Genomic DNA, 16,937 nt, shown 5'->3' with positions numbered 1-16,937 from the left:
ATATCTACTCTTTTTTTTTTTGTAACACCATCAGTATCTACTTTTTATTCTTTTTTTCCATTTTCTGTATATTTTAGGTTTTTGATAGTTACGCGAACTTTTTTTTAAAGATCAATATTAATTACTATTTAACTATAAAAAATAATATTTATCACAAAAGAAATCTCCAATCTCTCTTAATGTAATGTATAAGTTTTTATATAGAAATTCAAAAAATAACAATAAAGTTTTTAAAATATTTAAAATAAAAATCTTAATTTTTAAAATAAATTATAAGATATCTTCATCGCTAACAATGACGATTTCTAACATATCAATGTTAATTGTAACGGTTTCATACATATCTTTGATAACAATGATGATTTCAGACATATCTCCTCCAGTGAGGGTGATGATTTTTTACATATCACTGTTGACAATAATAACTTTTTTTTTTTGAAACTGGACAATAATAATTTTTGTTGAAGATTATTTATATATTATTATTATTGACCAAGATTTTTTCTTTATAACCATTAACAACTGTATTGACATATCTATGATGAAAATTTTCGACATATCATGGTTGCAATGACAGTAGGTATGTTGATAACAATGTATTTAACAATTGTCCTTGGTAACGATGATATGTCAATTTTTCAAACAAAAAATCTTTTTTTTTTTTCAAAACTATTTGTAATTTATAATTTTAATTTCCTAATTTTGTGAAATTTTCTGAATTTTTTTTTAATTTTCTGTCTTTCTATTTATTTATTAATTAAATAATTATCTGTTATAAAAAATGAAACATCATCGTTTTTGCAAGTGCTGGTCCGTTCTTTTACGTGATGAACAAGTAGGCTAGAATGGAGTTTAAAAAAAAATATAAATGCAATTTTGATGGTTAAAAATGTTAGTAAAAACCTTGAAGGTTTTTTTACAACGAACGGCTATTCTATTAATCAAACTTGATGTGGTCTGAATAACTAGACCGAAATAGAACAATCAATAAAACAAAGCTCTCTATAGAAAGACCTCGCAGTTCTAGCTAAAAAGTCGGAAATCTGATTTTGCGCTCGTAAAATAGGAGTGATATTAAGGTTTAAAGTGTTAACAAGTGTCACTTTGATGGTTTTTATGCTATTTCCCTTTAATTAATTTGCATGCATGAAGTTTATGAAGTCTGAAAGAAAAAAAATACAAATAAATTAGCCTTGACCCAGTAATTTGAAATTACCTGAAAGAAAATAATTGAATAATCTCTTTCGTAATTTTGATAAACAAATGGTTAGAGTTGACCCTATGCATGAATTCTTCTACCTTCTGACTCTATGCATGAGCTTTTACCTTCTGACAAAAGAAACATTTAATTTTGGTCAACATCTTTATTAATACCAAAACGTTTTTTGCCATTAAAAATAAACCCAATGCCTCAATATAAATACTCAGTAACACAACTCAACAGCTGCAAACTCATTTCATACTCACTACAATTTCCTAACTTTGTTTGATAAAAATTCTAAAGACCAGACCCAGATATGGCTTGCAAACTTCTTTGCCTCCTCGTCGTCTTCGCCATCATCACCTTCGTTACCCACGGTATTTATATTTTGTATACGTAATATAATAAAGACTTTTATGTGTGTTTTTGTTTACAATAGTATAATATAATATTTTCGTTGGAAAATTTGGAAGGGTCTGGACCACATTGTGGACTTAATGACGTAACTCTGAGACAATCGAAGTCCGGAATGGTTGAGAGCAAACCGGTGTGGAAAGTGACACTGAACAACCCCTGTATATGCTTGCTCACTAACTTAAAGTTGTCATGCACCGGTTTTGAATCGGTCGTGCCTGTTGATACGTTGATAAAAACCGGTGACGTGTGTGTTCTCAACAAAGGTATACAAGGAGACTTCGTTTTCAAATATGCATGGGATACTAGCTTCGACTTCAAGGTCATTGATGGCACGTTTTGCGCATGAAAGCTTTCGAGTAAATTTGAGCTTAATTGAACTGATGAATATGTTTAGAATTTTGATATGAATAAAAAATAATTTCCTTAATATTGAGTTTTATTAGCTATTTGGCACGAACTTGATTTTTTTTTTTTAATCAGAACAGTACAATATTTTTAAACCGTCAAGCATGTATTTCGCCGTAAGTGAGTTTAATTAATTTTTAGGGGCTAAAATAGCTAAAGATCCAATGTCTCAGGTGTCTTTAAAAAATGTGTGTCAATGTTAAAGTCCCAAATTTGAGTTGTCATTGATTCAATTGTAGTTAATTTTGCATTCTATATTTGTATTTCAAAGACTGTTGTTTTGACTTAATTTAATATATTTTATTTTAAAGTTAAACTTTAATTAAAATTCAAAATATAAGTGATATAATTTTATTGAGAAACATATAAAATTTTCAGAAAATTAAAAATCAATAGAAAGAAATGTATATTTAATTTTAGAGTAACACACTGCGTGATACTCAATGACGGAGTAGAAACTTTCTCTGATGGCTCTTCCATGGTTCTGATACCATGTGAATCGCAAGAAACAGAGATATGAAGATGAAAACTTTGTTCTTATTAGACTGTTTCAACTTACATACAAGAGTGACCCTTTACATCATTATATACAACTCTAGAATCCTTCCAGTCAAACGTCAGCCCATGACCGCAGAGCTGTTAAGAGCCTCGAATCTGTTTGCTGTAACGAACCCTAGAGATGGCGTGCTCGTACGACGGAGGTGCGTGTTGAATGCTTTGGCACAAGACGACAAGACTGAAGCCGTAGAGTCTCCAACGGTCGACTTGTCTTGTTGAACTTGGGCTTTGCTCGAAGGCCCATCTTCAATATGGCCTTTATTCCTTTCGCTGTTTCAACACCAGTATGCTTCCAAGAATTTCAACATCATCATAACCAAAGAGCTCAACCTGACTCCATTGGTCAAGAGGCCTCTCTTGGCTCACAAATAATTGATGGACATTAATTTCCAAGAATGGCCAGTGGATGTAAATATAATGATAATAGGATAAACAATAGAATAATAAAACAGTATAAATATATTTAAAACATTTAAAAATGTAGATATTGTTTTTGTTGTCCAAAATTATATATTCTATTAATTTTCAAAAAATAGTGCATTATGTGTTATAGATATTTTTTTTGTTAATTTAGATTCTGGTTCGAGTGCGCTAAGGGGTAACTGAAAGAAGTTTGGGTGTTAACAGAGACATAGCAGACGACGGCGTAGACATGGGAGTCACGAGCTCTGGTACTCACAACGTCCATAAAATTTAAACCAATGAATTTGGTACGAGTTGTTATGATTTATAACATTTCCAGTGTATATTCTTCATCAGGTGATCAAACAGGAATCGGATCACGATTATCTCGACGCGCACGGAATGCTTATTCGGTCATCAAAAACAACTCAATCGCCTTCAGTAGGTTAGTAACAATTGCATTGTGATCAGCAGTAGATTATATTATCAGCATTCACTTATATTATAGTCTAGACGAAACTTCTGGTAAAGACTGTGAAGATAGAGTTACTAATATCGTCTACAAGGAAATCTTCAAGGATGTTCAAACAACTCAGGTTAGATCTACACGTTTAGATAATATATCAATAACAAATTGATTTCGTTAACAGGAACTGACAACACCCATTACTTGGCACTGGTACTTGAAACATCTCATTACTTGCAGTGAAAGCAACCGGCTCTAATGCTTGGATGTCTTGGATACAGGTTCACGAAGACACATAGGTAGCATCCCACTACTTATCATCCACTCTAATGCTTCGGCAACAACATCAGTTGCAAAACTACAGTCACTATTATTTTGAGACTCTTCACTCTATTTACATTTTTACATTTCATCCACATACGACTCTTATTTTATACTATTAAATTATTCTAAGATGTGTACAAACATATAAAAAAATAGAAATAGATTGTACACTCATTATATTGATAGGTAAAAAGTATGCATCGCAAATGTAAAGACCAACCCATAACATTCTCTTCCTACGATCAACACTCTAATAGACAAAAAAAAATATAAACATAGATCCACAACTACGTAAAAATAAAATATATATTTATATAGTCGAATAAAAGACACGATATAAAATAATGTAAAAGAATGAATAAATCAACAATTGTACACCATTGAAATAAAAACAGAATAAAACTTGAAATAAACAATCTTATTAATCCTAAGAAAAAATTAAGTTAATTGTAATGAAAATGAAACTAAACTAAAATAATGAATCATATTAATATATAACAAATCATTTTAAAATAAAACAAATATTAGACAAAAATCAAAAATATTTACTCTAACAATTTAAATTATTTTCAGATTATCATCCCGCCCGTCCTGTCCTAGTATCTATTTATAAAAAGTAAAGTTCCCTCTCTTCAGAACTCTCCACGTCACTAATTCCTTTCTTCCTAGCATGACACGTGTCCGCCTAACTAGACGCAGCGTATCATTATCTATATCAGAAATTGGTTGGGCTTCACGTGTCTAGAATTCTTTTTTCTTTAACATTTTGTCTTTTGTTCGGGCTTAACTTGGGCTAACACGTTTGTTTCAAGTCTGTTCTTTTTTTAGGCAAACACAAAGGTCACGACATTATCGTGGATGATGTCGACTCTAGATTTTAGGGTTCTTTGTATTCTCAGAATAGGTTCAACTACAATGGAGGTTCTGGAATCTTCCATTCATGTCGTCTTCGATTCCTTATTCAATGCTCCTAATCTCCTTTCAGCCGGTGGAACTCCACCTATAAAAAAGGCCAGTCTCTATCCCATGAACATCATCCCACCATCTTACTAATCTTACAAGAGAAACTTTTTTACAGTATTTTGGCTAACTCATATCCCCAAGATTTCTTAGGGTCCATCTCATTGTTTTCTTCTTTCTTTCTTTCTGTAACTAGGTGCACCGAAATAAAGTTTCTTGAAGCTTATGGGAGAAGAAACTTCGTGGCGAGTCTCTTTAGCTATATCCGTTCTTCATCTCAGATTCTTCTCCCCCGGACGTTACGGGATTCATTGATTCAGCGATATTCAAGACCATCTTAACTCCTTAGCCACGGCCACGATCCAACTTCGATTACTCATTCAATGCATCTTATCTCTCTTCCCATAAACATCATCCTAACGAATCCTATTACAATAGAAACTTTGTTCTTAGTATAACGGGTAAAACTTTGGAAACAGAGAAGATATGAATAAAAGCAACATTCATAGCCGTTGTGTTAAAGAGACAGAAAACAGAGCAGTACGGTTGATCTGCATTTAGGATTTATTTCCCGGCACCAGTCCATCGGCGTACTCCTTAATCACACAACCAGTCAGACAACAAAAAAAAAACGGTGTTACTCCAAGAGCAACCAGATATACAGCTAATGGAAGAGCCACAACCAGTCGTCAACGATAAACTTCACACCGTCACCACCTGTCTCCTATGCGAAGTCGTTCATGTCTTCTCATAGATGTTACTCCAAGAGCAACCAGATATCATCAGGATTCGTGATCACTAACGCTTCGTCTCAGGTCTCTGTTCGAGGGGTAAGCCTCTGTTTTTTTTTCTGTTTTCAGGCGATTTTTATGCCAACCACGTTTAATATCGGGCAATTGTCAATAATAGCACCTTTTGAAGTTTATGTCTCAAAAATAGCACTAGAATGAGAAAGTCACAAAAATGACATTCATTAAAGGATAAAATATCCCTAATACACTTGGTTTAAAATTAAATAAATAAACAAAAATATATAAAAATAAATAAAATAAAAATAAAAATAAATAAAAAAAAAAGAAATTTTTTTATAGTTTCAGATTATATGTTTTCAGATTCAAAATTTTTATAATTTTTTTTTTGAATTTTTTTTTTGAAATTTTTTTTATTTTTTTGAAATTTTCTTTTTATAATTTAAAAATACTTTTTGAAACTGTTTTTAAAATTTTTATTTTTTATTTTTATTTTTTATAAAATTTTAAACCTTAATTCCAAAACTCTACCCCTTAATTCTAAACCCTAAGGTTTGGATTAATTAACCCAAGGGGTATAAATGTATATTTACCTCTTTAATGAAACATATCTTTGTGACTTTGAACCTTGAGTGCTACTTTGGGAACAAAAACTTGGTTTGGTGCTATAATAGTCTTTTTCTCTTTAATACCAGTGTACCAAATTCTGTTTTCAATTTATTTTCTCCATTTACAGATGGTTTTGAATCTGTTTGCTTATTATGATTTTGGTTTTTTTTTTTCTGTTTTCAGGCGATTTTCATGCTGGCCACCGTCAACGTCTAACCACTTACATGCATCTTTTGAAAGCGAGTTCAATATACTCCTTGAGCATAATCATGTAAGCATAATCATTCTCATCTATGATTTTAGATCTCTTTGCATTGATCAATAACAGCATTTAGTAACCCACAAATCTAAAGTTATCCCCTTTCTGTAACACATGAGAGTTGTGTAGCTTTGGAAAACTCTTTTAGTGTCACTTGAATTGATCTTTGGGTTGATTTTTGTATGGTAGCAAAGTTGTAGAGTCATTAAGTATCACTTTCCAGGACCCTTCATTCTCGCCACTTCTGATATGGTAGAAGAAGTATATGTGACAGCTGAGGGTAGTGAATGATAGTTGTACCTGAAAGCGAAATTATCAAACCCCTAAAAGCTGGAGCCGAAGCTTCTAAGAAGCAATTGAAATGTGGACAGAAGTTGCTCTAGGTAAATTCTGTTTAACTTTTTCTCTATGATTGAAAATTGGTTTCAGTTGATATATATCTGCACTTATATAGTTATATGGTCTGATTTGCAGTTTAATTATGGCTGCAAAAGACCAAGACCCATAGAATTTAGTTATATTATCGCCACTGCCTCCTACTCTGCTCCCTTTGCAGTATATCATCAATAATAAAACGTATGTGTGATAAGAAGAACGCTTTTCAGTATGTTTTTGTTGTAGTTTTGCAAAGAACATAATCTCAGGATGATGAAAATTTCATAGCCTATGGCGACATGTATGCAGAACCTTCAGCAAGGAAAGCTGGCCATCAATCTGCAAATAACAGGACCGTGGCTACAGGAATACCAGGTATTTTTTATCCCAGTAGATAGATAATTGGTGGAGAGGTGATGTTGAGATATTAAAACTGGAATATGCCTAAAATGCAGTTGCTTCTGGGCCTGTTTGTTTCTCCATCTGGATGGACCATCTCGATGAAGATGAGAGTTTTGTTTGTTTAGGCACTAAAAGTGCAACTCATTCAGATGGAATCATCCGGATGACTTTTGAAAATTTAGGCTTAATTTTAAAGTCCATTCAGCTGAACTAATTTGGATCATTTGAATGGAGATGGTTAATTCAAAATGGTATAATGTCTATTATATCCATAATGTAATTCACAAATTACAAACTTAAACATAATATCATTTTTGTCACAAACGAAAACTGACAAAACTACAAAACACTTTTTTCCGTGCTAAAAACTACTTTTTCACGCCAAAACTCCAAAACGCATTTTTCCGCTAAAATTTCAAAAAAAATGTTTTCCCGTCAAAATTGCAAAAACGTGTTTCCCACAAAAACCGAAAAACATGTTTTCATGCCAAAATTGTTGATAAGCTTGAAGTAGCTTATAGATAAAGCTATCTGTTTAGGAAATAGGAAAGTCCTTTGATAATTAGGAGTATCTAGTTATCATATGTTATGTGAGTTTAGGACTTTATATTTCATATATAAACCGATGTCAATGTGAGACATACGGTGTGGATTGTGAGTGATTGAAAAGCTTAAGTTTTGTGAAGTTTCTTAAGCATAAATAAGAGAGTATTCTTATTTGAAGTTTGGTCTTTATTTCCTATAGTTGTGATCCTTTATTTGGTATCAGAGCCACAGGACATTGAAAGTAACTGAACTACGACGATGGGAGATGTCAAAGATGAAATCGTGTTACACAAGGACAAGGGTCCTGCCTCCATAAAGTTTCCTATGTTAACCTCCACCAACTACACCGTCTGGGCTATGAGAATGAAGATAGCACTAAAGGTAAGTGAAGTTTGGGAATCAATCGAACCAGGAGTAAAGGATGAGAAGAAAAATAACATGGCAACTGCGCTTCTGTTCCAATCGATACCAGAGGCATTAACCTTGCAAGTAGGTGATCTTGACACTGCAAAATCTGTTTGGGACGCTATAAAAGCGCGTCATGTTGGAGCTGAGCGAGTGCGTGAAGCAAGGTTACAAACCTTGATGGCGGAATTTGATAGAATCAAGATGAAAGATGGAGATGCAATCGATACTTTTGTTGGAAAGCTATCAGAAATAACCTCAAAATCAGCTTCGTTGGGAGAAACAATTGAAGAACCAAAGCTTGTGAAAAAATTCTTAAAAAGCTTGCCAAGAAAGAAATATATTCATATAGTGGCTTCTCTTGAGCAAGTTCTTGATCTCAATACTACAAGCTTCGAGGATATTGTTGGTAGACTAAAGGCCTACGAAGAAAGAGTTACTGAAGAGGAAGAAGAAGACTCGCAGGACGACTCCGGGAAGTTGATGTATGCAAATACAGATTCATCGAGTCAAGAAGGTCCTAACAGTTCAAACTACCGTGGTCGTGGTCGAGGCCGCTCTAACTGGAGAGGTCGAGGCCGTGGACGCTATGGAGGGTTTCAGCAACAACGAGAAGCTTACAGACAAGGACGTGGAGGAGACGCTTCTCATATTACATGTTTTCGATGTGATAAACTCGGACACTATGTTCAAGACTGTCCGGACCTGAAGTTAAAATTTCAGGAAACAATTGAAAAGAAGAAAGAAGATACGACTGAAGCTGATGCCTTAATGATGAATGAAATTGTTTTCTTGAATGAAAAGAACGTGAATCCTAACCAGTTTGAGACCGAATCAGATTCTAAAGATATATGGTATCTTGACAATGGAGCCAGCAATCACATGAGTGGCAATCGTTTATACTTTTACGAGCTTGATGATACCATTACCGGCCAAGTACGTTTTGGAGACGATTCAAGGGTTAATATCTTAGGAAAAGGATCAGTTCGGTTCATAATCAAAGGAGGAGAGAAAAGGAATCTCAATAATGTGTATTATATACCTGCATTGCGAAGTAATATAGTCAGTTTGGGGCAAGCAACGGAGGTAGGCTGTGAAGTAAGAATGAAAGGTGATACGTTGATGCTATTTGACAAGAGTGGAACATTAATGATCCACACGACGCGAGCAAAGAACCGGCTGTACAAGGTTTCACTACAAGTTGACGCCTTACGATGTTTACAGATCAAAGACACGACAAAGCCTTCCTTATGGCACGCAAGACTTGGTCATATAAGTCGAGATACAATAAAGATGATGGTTAAGAAGGACATTGTCGTCGGAGTATCCGATGACAATCATATCTCAGAGACATGCGTCTCATGCTTGAAAGGAAAGCAAACTAGGAAACCGTTTCCCCAAGCAACTTCTTATAGAGCCGATAAACCTCTTGAGTTGGTACATGCGGATCTTTGCGGACCCATCACACCTTCAACACCAGCACACAAAAGGTATATCTTCGTGCTCATTGATGATTATTCACGGTACATGTGGACCGTGCTGCTAAAGGAGAAAAGCGAAGCATTTGAAAAATTTAAGCGGTTTAAGTTACTTGCCGAACAAGAAACTCAAACAACGTTGAAAACGCTTCGAACAGACAGGGGAGGCGAGTTTGTCTCTCACGATTTTCAAAGCTTATGTGATAAACACGGCATCAAGCGACATCTCACGGCACCATACACGCCACAACAGAATGGGGGTAGTGGAACGGCGTAATCGAACTTTGTTAGAGATGACAAGAAGTATGTTAAAACATATGAACATGCCAAACTTTCTTTGGGGAGAAACAATAAGACACGCTACCTATCTTATAAATAGGGTAGCCACAAGATCACTAGAGGGAAGTACTCCATATGAAGCTCTAAAGATGAGAAAGCCAAACCTCTCACACTTAAAAGTGTACGGATGTGTGTGTTATGCTAAAACCGACACGGCAGGAAGAAAGAAATTGGATGACAGGTCACGTGTTCTAGTTCACCTCGGGATCGAGCCAGGGTCGAAGGCATATCGTCTTATCGACCCAGACAGCAAACGAATCGTTGTAAGTCGCGACGTTGTGTTCGACGAAGAAAAGGAATGGGGATGGAATGATAAAGGGAAGGCAAAGGAGAGTGAACGTGAGGAGTTTGAGATAAACTTGCGACGTCTAACAGAAGTAACAGTAGAAGGAGAGGCAACAACTGATGAAAGAGAGAATGAAAGTGATGATGAGAATGTCGAAGCCGAGAATGACTTTGACAACGAAGAGAACGATGATCAAACGCAACCAAGGAGATCAACAAGGATCTCTACAAAGCCATCCTATCTCGACGATTACATTATGTTAGCTGAAGTTGAAAGCGAGCAGCTACTGATGATCATCAACGATGAACCATGGGATTTTAATGAGGCTAAGGAGCTAAAGGTCTGGATTGAAGCCTGTAAAGATGAAATCTGTTCTATAGAAAAGAACAATACGTGGGATCTCGTGGAGCTACCCGCAGGAGTTAAACCTATAGGTTTAAAGTGGGTATTTAAAATAAAACGCAATGCTGATGGAACTATTAACAAATATAAAGCTAGATTGGTAGCTAAAGGATACGTTCAAAGACATGGTGTAGACTATGATGAAGTGTTCGCCCCGGTAGCACGCATTGAGACTATTAGGTTGATCATTGCCTTAGCGGGATCACAAGGTTGGGAAGTACACCATCTCGACGTCAAGACGGCGTTTCTACACGGGGAACTCAAGGAAGAAGTATTTGTAAACCAACCTGAGGGCTTCGTTGTACCTGGTGAAGAACGTAAAGTTTATAAGCTTAAAAGGGCTCTTTATGGATTGCGTCAAGCTCCTAGAGCATGGAATATAAAGCTGAATCAGATACTGCATGGTCTAAGCTTCCAGAGATGTTCAAAGGAACCATCTCTTTACCGAAAAGAAACGCAGCAAGAACTTCTTATTGTGGTGGTTTATGTAGATGATCTACTGGTTACAGGATCATCTCTTCGAGCTATACTTGAATTCAAACGAGAGATGGCAATGAAGTTTGAGATGAGTGATCTTGGCAAGTTAACATATTACTTGGGAATAGAAGTTCTACAACACAGTGAAGGCATCACACTCAAACAAGATAGGTATGCGTGCAAAATCCTTGAGGAAGCTGGTATGAGTTCGTGCAACTCAACTCATGTGCCTATGGAGATGAATGCACAATTCTCAAAAGCGCCAGAGGAAGGGAAGATCGATGAAAAGGCGTATCGCAGAGGCATTGGATGTCTTCGATATTTGCTCCATACTCGTCCTGACCTGTCGTTTAGTGTAGGAGTACTCAGCAGGTACATGCAGGAGCCTAAGGAATCACATGGGGCAGCTTTAAAGCAAATACTCAGGTATCTACGCGGAACCAGCTCTCTCGGATTGTGTTATTCACGCGGTGAAGATGTGAAGCTGGTAGGCTATAGCGACAGCTCGCATAATGTCGACATAGACGATGGAAAGAGCACTTGTGGTCACATATTTTATCTTGGAAGGAGTCCAATCACGTGGTGCTCTATAAAACAGGAGATAGTAGCATTGTCTTCATGCGAAGCTGAGTTTATGGCGGCAACTGAGGCAGCTAAACAAGCTATTTGGCTTCAAGAACTTCTAAGTGAAGCAGTCGGCAGTAAGAGCAAGCAAGTGGTTATCAAAGTTGACAATAAATCTGCAATTGCTCTCACAAAGAATCCTGTGTTTCATGGCCGGAGTAAACATATACATAGACGGTTTCATTTTATAAGAGAATGCGTGGAAAAGGAGCAAGTGGAAGTTGAACATGTTCCCGGTAATGAACAGAAGGCGGATATACTTACCAAATCTCTTGGAAGAACAAAGTTTAAAGAAATGAGAGAACTCATTGGAGTTCAAGATGTGTGTGAAGACAAGATCAAGCTTAAGGGGGAGAATGTTGATAAGCTTGAAGTAGCTTATAGATAAAGCTATCTGTTTAGGAAATAGGAAAGTCCTTTGATAATTAGGAGTATCTAGTTATCATATGTTATGTGAGTTTAGGACTTTATATTTCATATATAAACCGATGTCAATGTGAGACATACGGTGTGGATTGTGAGTGATTGAAAAGCTTAAGTTTTGTGAAGTTTCTTAAGCATAAATAAGAGAGTATTCTTATTTGAAGTTTGGTCTTTATTTCCTATAGTTGTGATCCTTTAAAAATCACAAAAAAATTGTTTTCAGGCCAACACCCCAAAATACATTTTTCCGCCAAAACACAAAAAACGTGTTTTCCCGCCAAAATCGCAAAATGTGTTTTCCCGCCAAAATTGCAAAAACGTATTTTTTCGCCAAAACCAAAAAATGTGTTTTCTCGCCAAAACCGAAAATTTCTATTTTCCCGCCAAAACCGAAAAATCTTGTTTTTCTGCGAAACAAACATAAGATCCATTTAGATTATTCATCTAGATGAGCTATATGGATAGACAAACAAACAATCACAAAAATCTGAATGAATCATTTGAATAGATCATACAAATGAATCATTTGGATGGAGATGACAAATGGTGAAACAAACAGCCCCTCTATCAACAACTCGCCCTCACATGCAGATAAGCTATTTTGGAAGCTATGTTCTTAGCGGCATCAAAATCTCTACTACTTGATTCTTACCTATAGACCTCATTCTTCTCTAATTCAATAACTGAGGTTTGTTGTTTGATCTTTATTTCAAAACGTATTTGTATTGTTTAATGTTGAGATATATACGGTAAAATATTCATGCTTATTTCAAGCTGACAGATTCTCCCGCATTCGCTTTACCGTCCTAACTAAGTTTGTTGCAATAACAGCGGTCACCCCTCTAATACTGACTGAATATAAATGTTTAGTAGAGGTTGAGATCATGACCGGGACAAAAGTAGGCGACCGATTATTGATCCCTCGGATATAGCTTACCCCTCTTGACACTTTGCATCCTTTCACATTTTGTCGACGTCAATATCCCGTGCGGCTCTGCTATGTGACGACAATCGATAAAAGTCAAGGATAAAGTCTCAAACAAGCTGCTTTATACCTCCCTAGGACGGGCTTCACTCACGGCCAGTTGTACATTGCGTTATCTCGAGTGACATCACCGGAGGGGCTTAAGACACTAGACGATACCTCTTGAGTCAGATGGAGCTGAAGGAGTAACCAATATAGTCTAGAAAGAGATCTTCAAGGGCCTCCAAAACACAAAGGTTAGCATTTTTTTTTTTGCTAAATCACAAAGGTTAGCATTGAACTGGTTTAGTTAGTATGCTATTTCTGAAACGATATGTTTTCAATTACTTACCTCATCACTATCATCGCAGGGAAAGAAGGCAATGTGGTATTGAACAATTGGCTTCGACCAAGATAATGTTTCAACGACTCGACTCTATCTTCTCTTACCGTTTTCTATTTACTACTTCGATGAAAACCATCATCTTAGCGCTTTAAAATATAACTTACTACTATATGCCTACTAAATAACTCCTAAATAAATAGAATCATCCAAGAATAAACACTACTATTTAATATACAAAATGTAAAAAGAATAATTTACCTACATGGCAGCTAAGCACTCACTTATATAAAAATACAAATTTGATCAAATGAAGCATTCACACGATATTAGATAACAATTCCTCAAAATATGTTGTTGACTAATTGAAATACATAATAAGTAAAGGCTTAACTGTTGAGCTTAAAATTTGTAAAAAAAAATATTAAGTATAAATTAATGGCCACAACTGGATACTCAAAAAAAATGATATTATTCCCATATTCTAGAACTATAATTATTAACCACAATATTCAATATTCAAAAATTTGCAATCAAACATTCGTCGCCTATATTGCTTTTTCTTTCTGTTTCTTATTTCTCCATTTTTTCCTTATTAATAAATTTATAACTGCCATTAATTATATATTCCCTCCGTTTCATTAAGATATAAGTTTTAGAAAAAAAAAATGTTTTACAAAGATAGATTTTTTTTTATGTTTTCTATACAAAATTACAAATTTCAATAAAATTGATTGGATTTATTGAAAAACTATTGGTTAAAAAGCATTAATTTTTTTTATAATTTCAAAAAACAATGTATGATTAATGTGTTTTCTTAATATGTGTGAAAATACTAGAACATCAATCTTTAAAAAACAGAGGGAGTAATATATAAGCAAATATAACCAAAGAAATATCACACAAAGGAAACAAACAAAAGCCAAAAAAAACAACCTCCATTGATAGTAGTAGATATCTTATTTTTTAGGACCAAATCCGATAGATTAATGTATTTCATAGTGTTATAAAACTAAAACACAATAAAACATTATAATTTAGGATTAAAACAGGACAAAATAAGAATGCAATATTTTTTAGTTATATAGTTGAAATTTGTCGTAGATAACATAATCAAATTCACACTCAACTTAACATAAATGAAAATTTACAAGAAATAACATCTTTAATAAAAACTGATCTATCAAATCCCGCCCGTATGACGGACCTACCCTAGTATATAAATATAGAATCCAATCACACACCCTTAATTTTTGTCAACATCTTAATAGCAAAACGATATGTTACTATATAAGACAAACCCAATCCCTCACTATAAATACTCAGTAACACATCTCAACATTCTACATACTCAGTTCATACTTGCTACAATTTCCTAACTTTGTTTGATAAAAATTCCAAAGACCCAACCCAAATATGGCTTGCAAATTTCTTTGCCACCTAATCACCTTCGCCATCATCACCTTCGTCGTCCAAGGTATCTATATTTTGTATACAAAGTAAAAAAAAATATTATAACTGTAATACAATGTATTCTTTGATCACCATAAGTCGATGTTCCATATGTATATATCACCAAATAAAAAAAACATTTGTAACATAAATTATGCTGGATTTGAACCCATGTTGATATATAGTGACACTATCACAAATTAGGCGGTTCACTTACATGCGTTGGTCATATACCAAATCTAATTAGTTAAACCTTTTCTGAAAAAAAAAATCTAATTAGTGAACACGTAGACAATTATTTAGAACATTTTTATTATTTATTTTAACCATTTAATATAAAACTTTTTTGTTTTTAAATAATATTTTTGTTGGAAATGTCAGGATTATGTGGACTTGATAACGTTACTCTGAAACAATCCAAGTCCGGAATGGTTCAGAACAAACCAGTGTGGAAAGTGACATTGATGAACCCATGTAGATGCCCACTCACTAACCTAAAGTTGTCGTGCACTGGTTTCCAATCGGTTGTACCCGTTGATACGTTGACAAAAACTGGCGATGTGTGTCTTCTCAAAAAAGATATACTTGGAACCTTCGTTTTCACATACGTATGGGACACTAGCTTCGAGCTCAAGGTCATTAGTGGGACTATTAAGTTCAAGGTCGTTAATGGGACGATCACTGGTTGTACATGAAGCTTTCTAGCCCAACTGTTTTCGAGTTAATTTGAACTTGGTTCATGTTGATTTAGTTTATTTTGAGCGTATGAAAATGATGATATTTACTCAAATATTTTCGAAATCTTAATATAAATAAAAAAATCTAATCTATTTAAACAGAATTATTTTATAAAAGTTTCATGTGTTATTTATAAAAAATCCCATTGTTATTAGTTACGATCCAAAACATCTGTTCAAAAACGCGGAAGATTTGGTGCCTGTATTTATAAGGCACTTCAAGACTTCTCATCTTCGTTATTAACCAATGTCGGACAATTGCATGTGTTTTTTTAAGTCGCACTGATTAAAAGTATGAAAAGGATATGTTGCAGAAATATAGAACCCTATACCTGATAGATTAACATATGTGTGCCTAACCACTAGACTATGATGCTTCGACATTCACTTGTCACATATATTTGTATATATAACAATGTATTAAAAAATTTATTATCATGTTTGTTACATAAACATATTATAAATATATTAAATCATATTTAAAACTATGTCTGATTAATCCTTGATTTTTTGGTAATTCGTTAGGTCCGGGATTATCATTCGACTAGTACCTAGCGTAGTTTCAAACGAGGACCAAAACATTCTTTAATGGCTTTTTTTCTTACTAGAACTATGCAACATCCAATAGTACATCTATCCTATTGTATATTGTCTTGCGTGAGATAATAATATACATTTATTTCTGTGTAATGATAAATCTTGAATTAAATTATACTCCCCTCTGTCCTTTAGTATAAGATGTTTTAGTATAACTCACTTATTAAGAAAGTTATTTTTATTTTTGAAGTATATTAAACTAGATGTGGACCCGTGTGTTGTTCGGATTTTATTTAAGGTTTTAATTTCATGAACACATAAAAAGAATGAAAATCTTTTTGGGGAATTTACCAAAACTAACCCACAACTTGATTTTAACCCCAAACCTATGCCCAAACTTTAATCAAATGTAAAACTAACCTAAAAGCTTTGTGAAATTACAGCCCAGCCCCTTGTGACCAAACAAAAAAAAGTCATTTTTACGAATATAGCTCTAGTATGACGTCTGAGTCGTCTGAGATGTTGAATAATTTTTAAATTTTTAAAAAAATATTTTGATAAGCGAAAAATTAAAATCATGTAATTATAAACTGTTTTAAGTGATATAAATAAAAATATAACAAAATTGAATTGTTTTCAACATAGATGAGTGTAGGTAATGAATCATGGTATTTTTTGGTCTAGGATTTGGCAACATATGTTGTAGTATTGTATGTATTTTTAGGGTTAGATTTCGGAAAGCTTGAATGTTTTTTTGAAAAATTATTTTTTTTACCTATACGTGTTTATTTTTGTGT

General features: G+C 34.3%; 2 protein-coding genes across 2 annotated transcripts; both read left to right on the top strand.

The window, feature by feature from the left end:
* The first annotated feature begins 1,416 nt into the window (after positions 1-1,416).
* Positions 1,417-2,045, top strand: BNAA02G24080D. The gene is made up of 2 exons (XM_013819528.3): positions 1,417-1,578; positions 1,675-2,045. The coding sequence occupies exons 1-2, from the start codon at positions 1,518-1,520 to the stop codon at positions 1,962-1,964; spliced, it is 351 nt and encodes a 116-aa protein (XP_013674982.1). The 5' UTR covers positions 1,417-1,517; the 3' UTR covers positions 1,965-2,045.
* Positions 2,046-14,420: 12,375 nt separating this feature from the next.
* Positions 14,421-15,718, top strand: LOC106380347. The gene is made up of 2 exons (XM_013820111.2): positions 14,421-14,891; positions 15,248-15,718. Exons 1-2 carry the CDS (start codon positions 14,831-14,833, stop codon positions 15,559-15,561), a joined length of 375 nt encoding a protein of 124 aa, XP_013675565.1. The 5' UTR covers positions 14,421-14,830; the 3' UTR covers positions 15,562-15,718.
* The last annotated feature ends 1,219 nt before the right edge of the window (positions 15,719-16,937 follow it).

The sequence above is a fragment of the Brassica napus genome, chromosome A2 (genome assembly GCF_020379485.1).
Source record: "Brassica napus cultivar Da-Ae chromosome A2, Da-Ae, whole genome shotgun sequence".
Classification (NCBI taxonomy): Eukaryota; Viridiplantae; Streptophyta; class Magnoliopsida; order Brassicales; family Brassicaceae; genus Brassica; species Brassica napus.
This window is presented reverse-complemented; position numbering and strand designations above follow the sequence as displayed.

Excerpts from the sequence above, each read along its gene's own strand:
- BNAA02G24080D (XM_013819528.3), top strand. The coding sequence starts at position 1,518 with ATGGCTTGCAAACTTCTTTGCCTCCTCGTCGTCTTCGCCATCATCACC. Across the intron at positions 1,579-1,674 it reads CATCACCTTCGTTACCCACG|GGTCTGGACCACATTGTGGA; the intron begins GTATTTATATTT and ends AAAATTTGGAAG.
- LOC106380347 (XM_013820111.2), top strand. The coding sequence starts at position 14,831 with ATGGCTTGCAAATTTCTTTGCCACCTAATCACCTTCGCCATCATCACC. Across the intron at positions 14,892-15,247 it reads CATCACCTTCGTCGTCCAAG|GATTATGTGGACTTGATAAC; the intron begins GTATCTATATTT and ends TGGAAATGTCAG.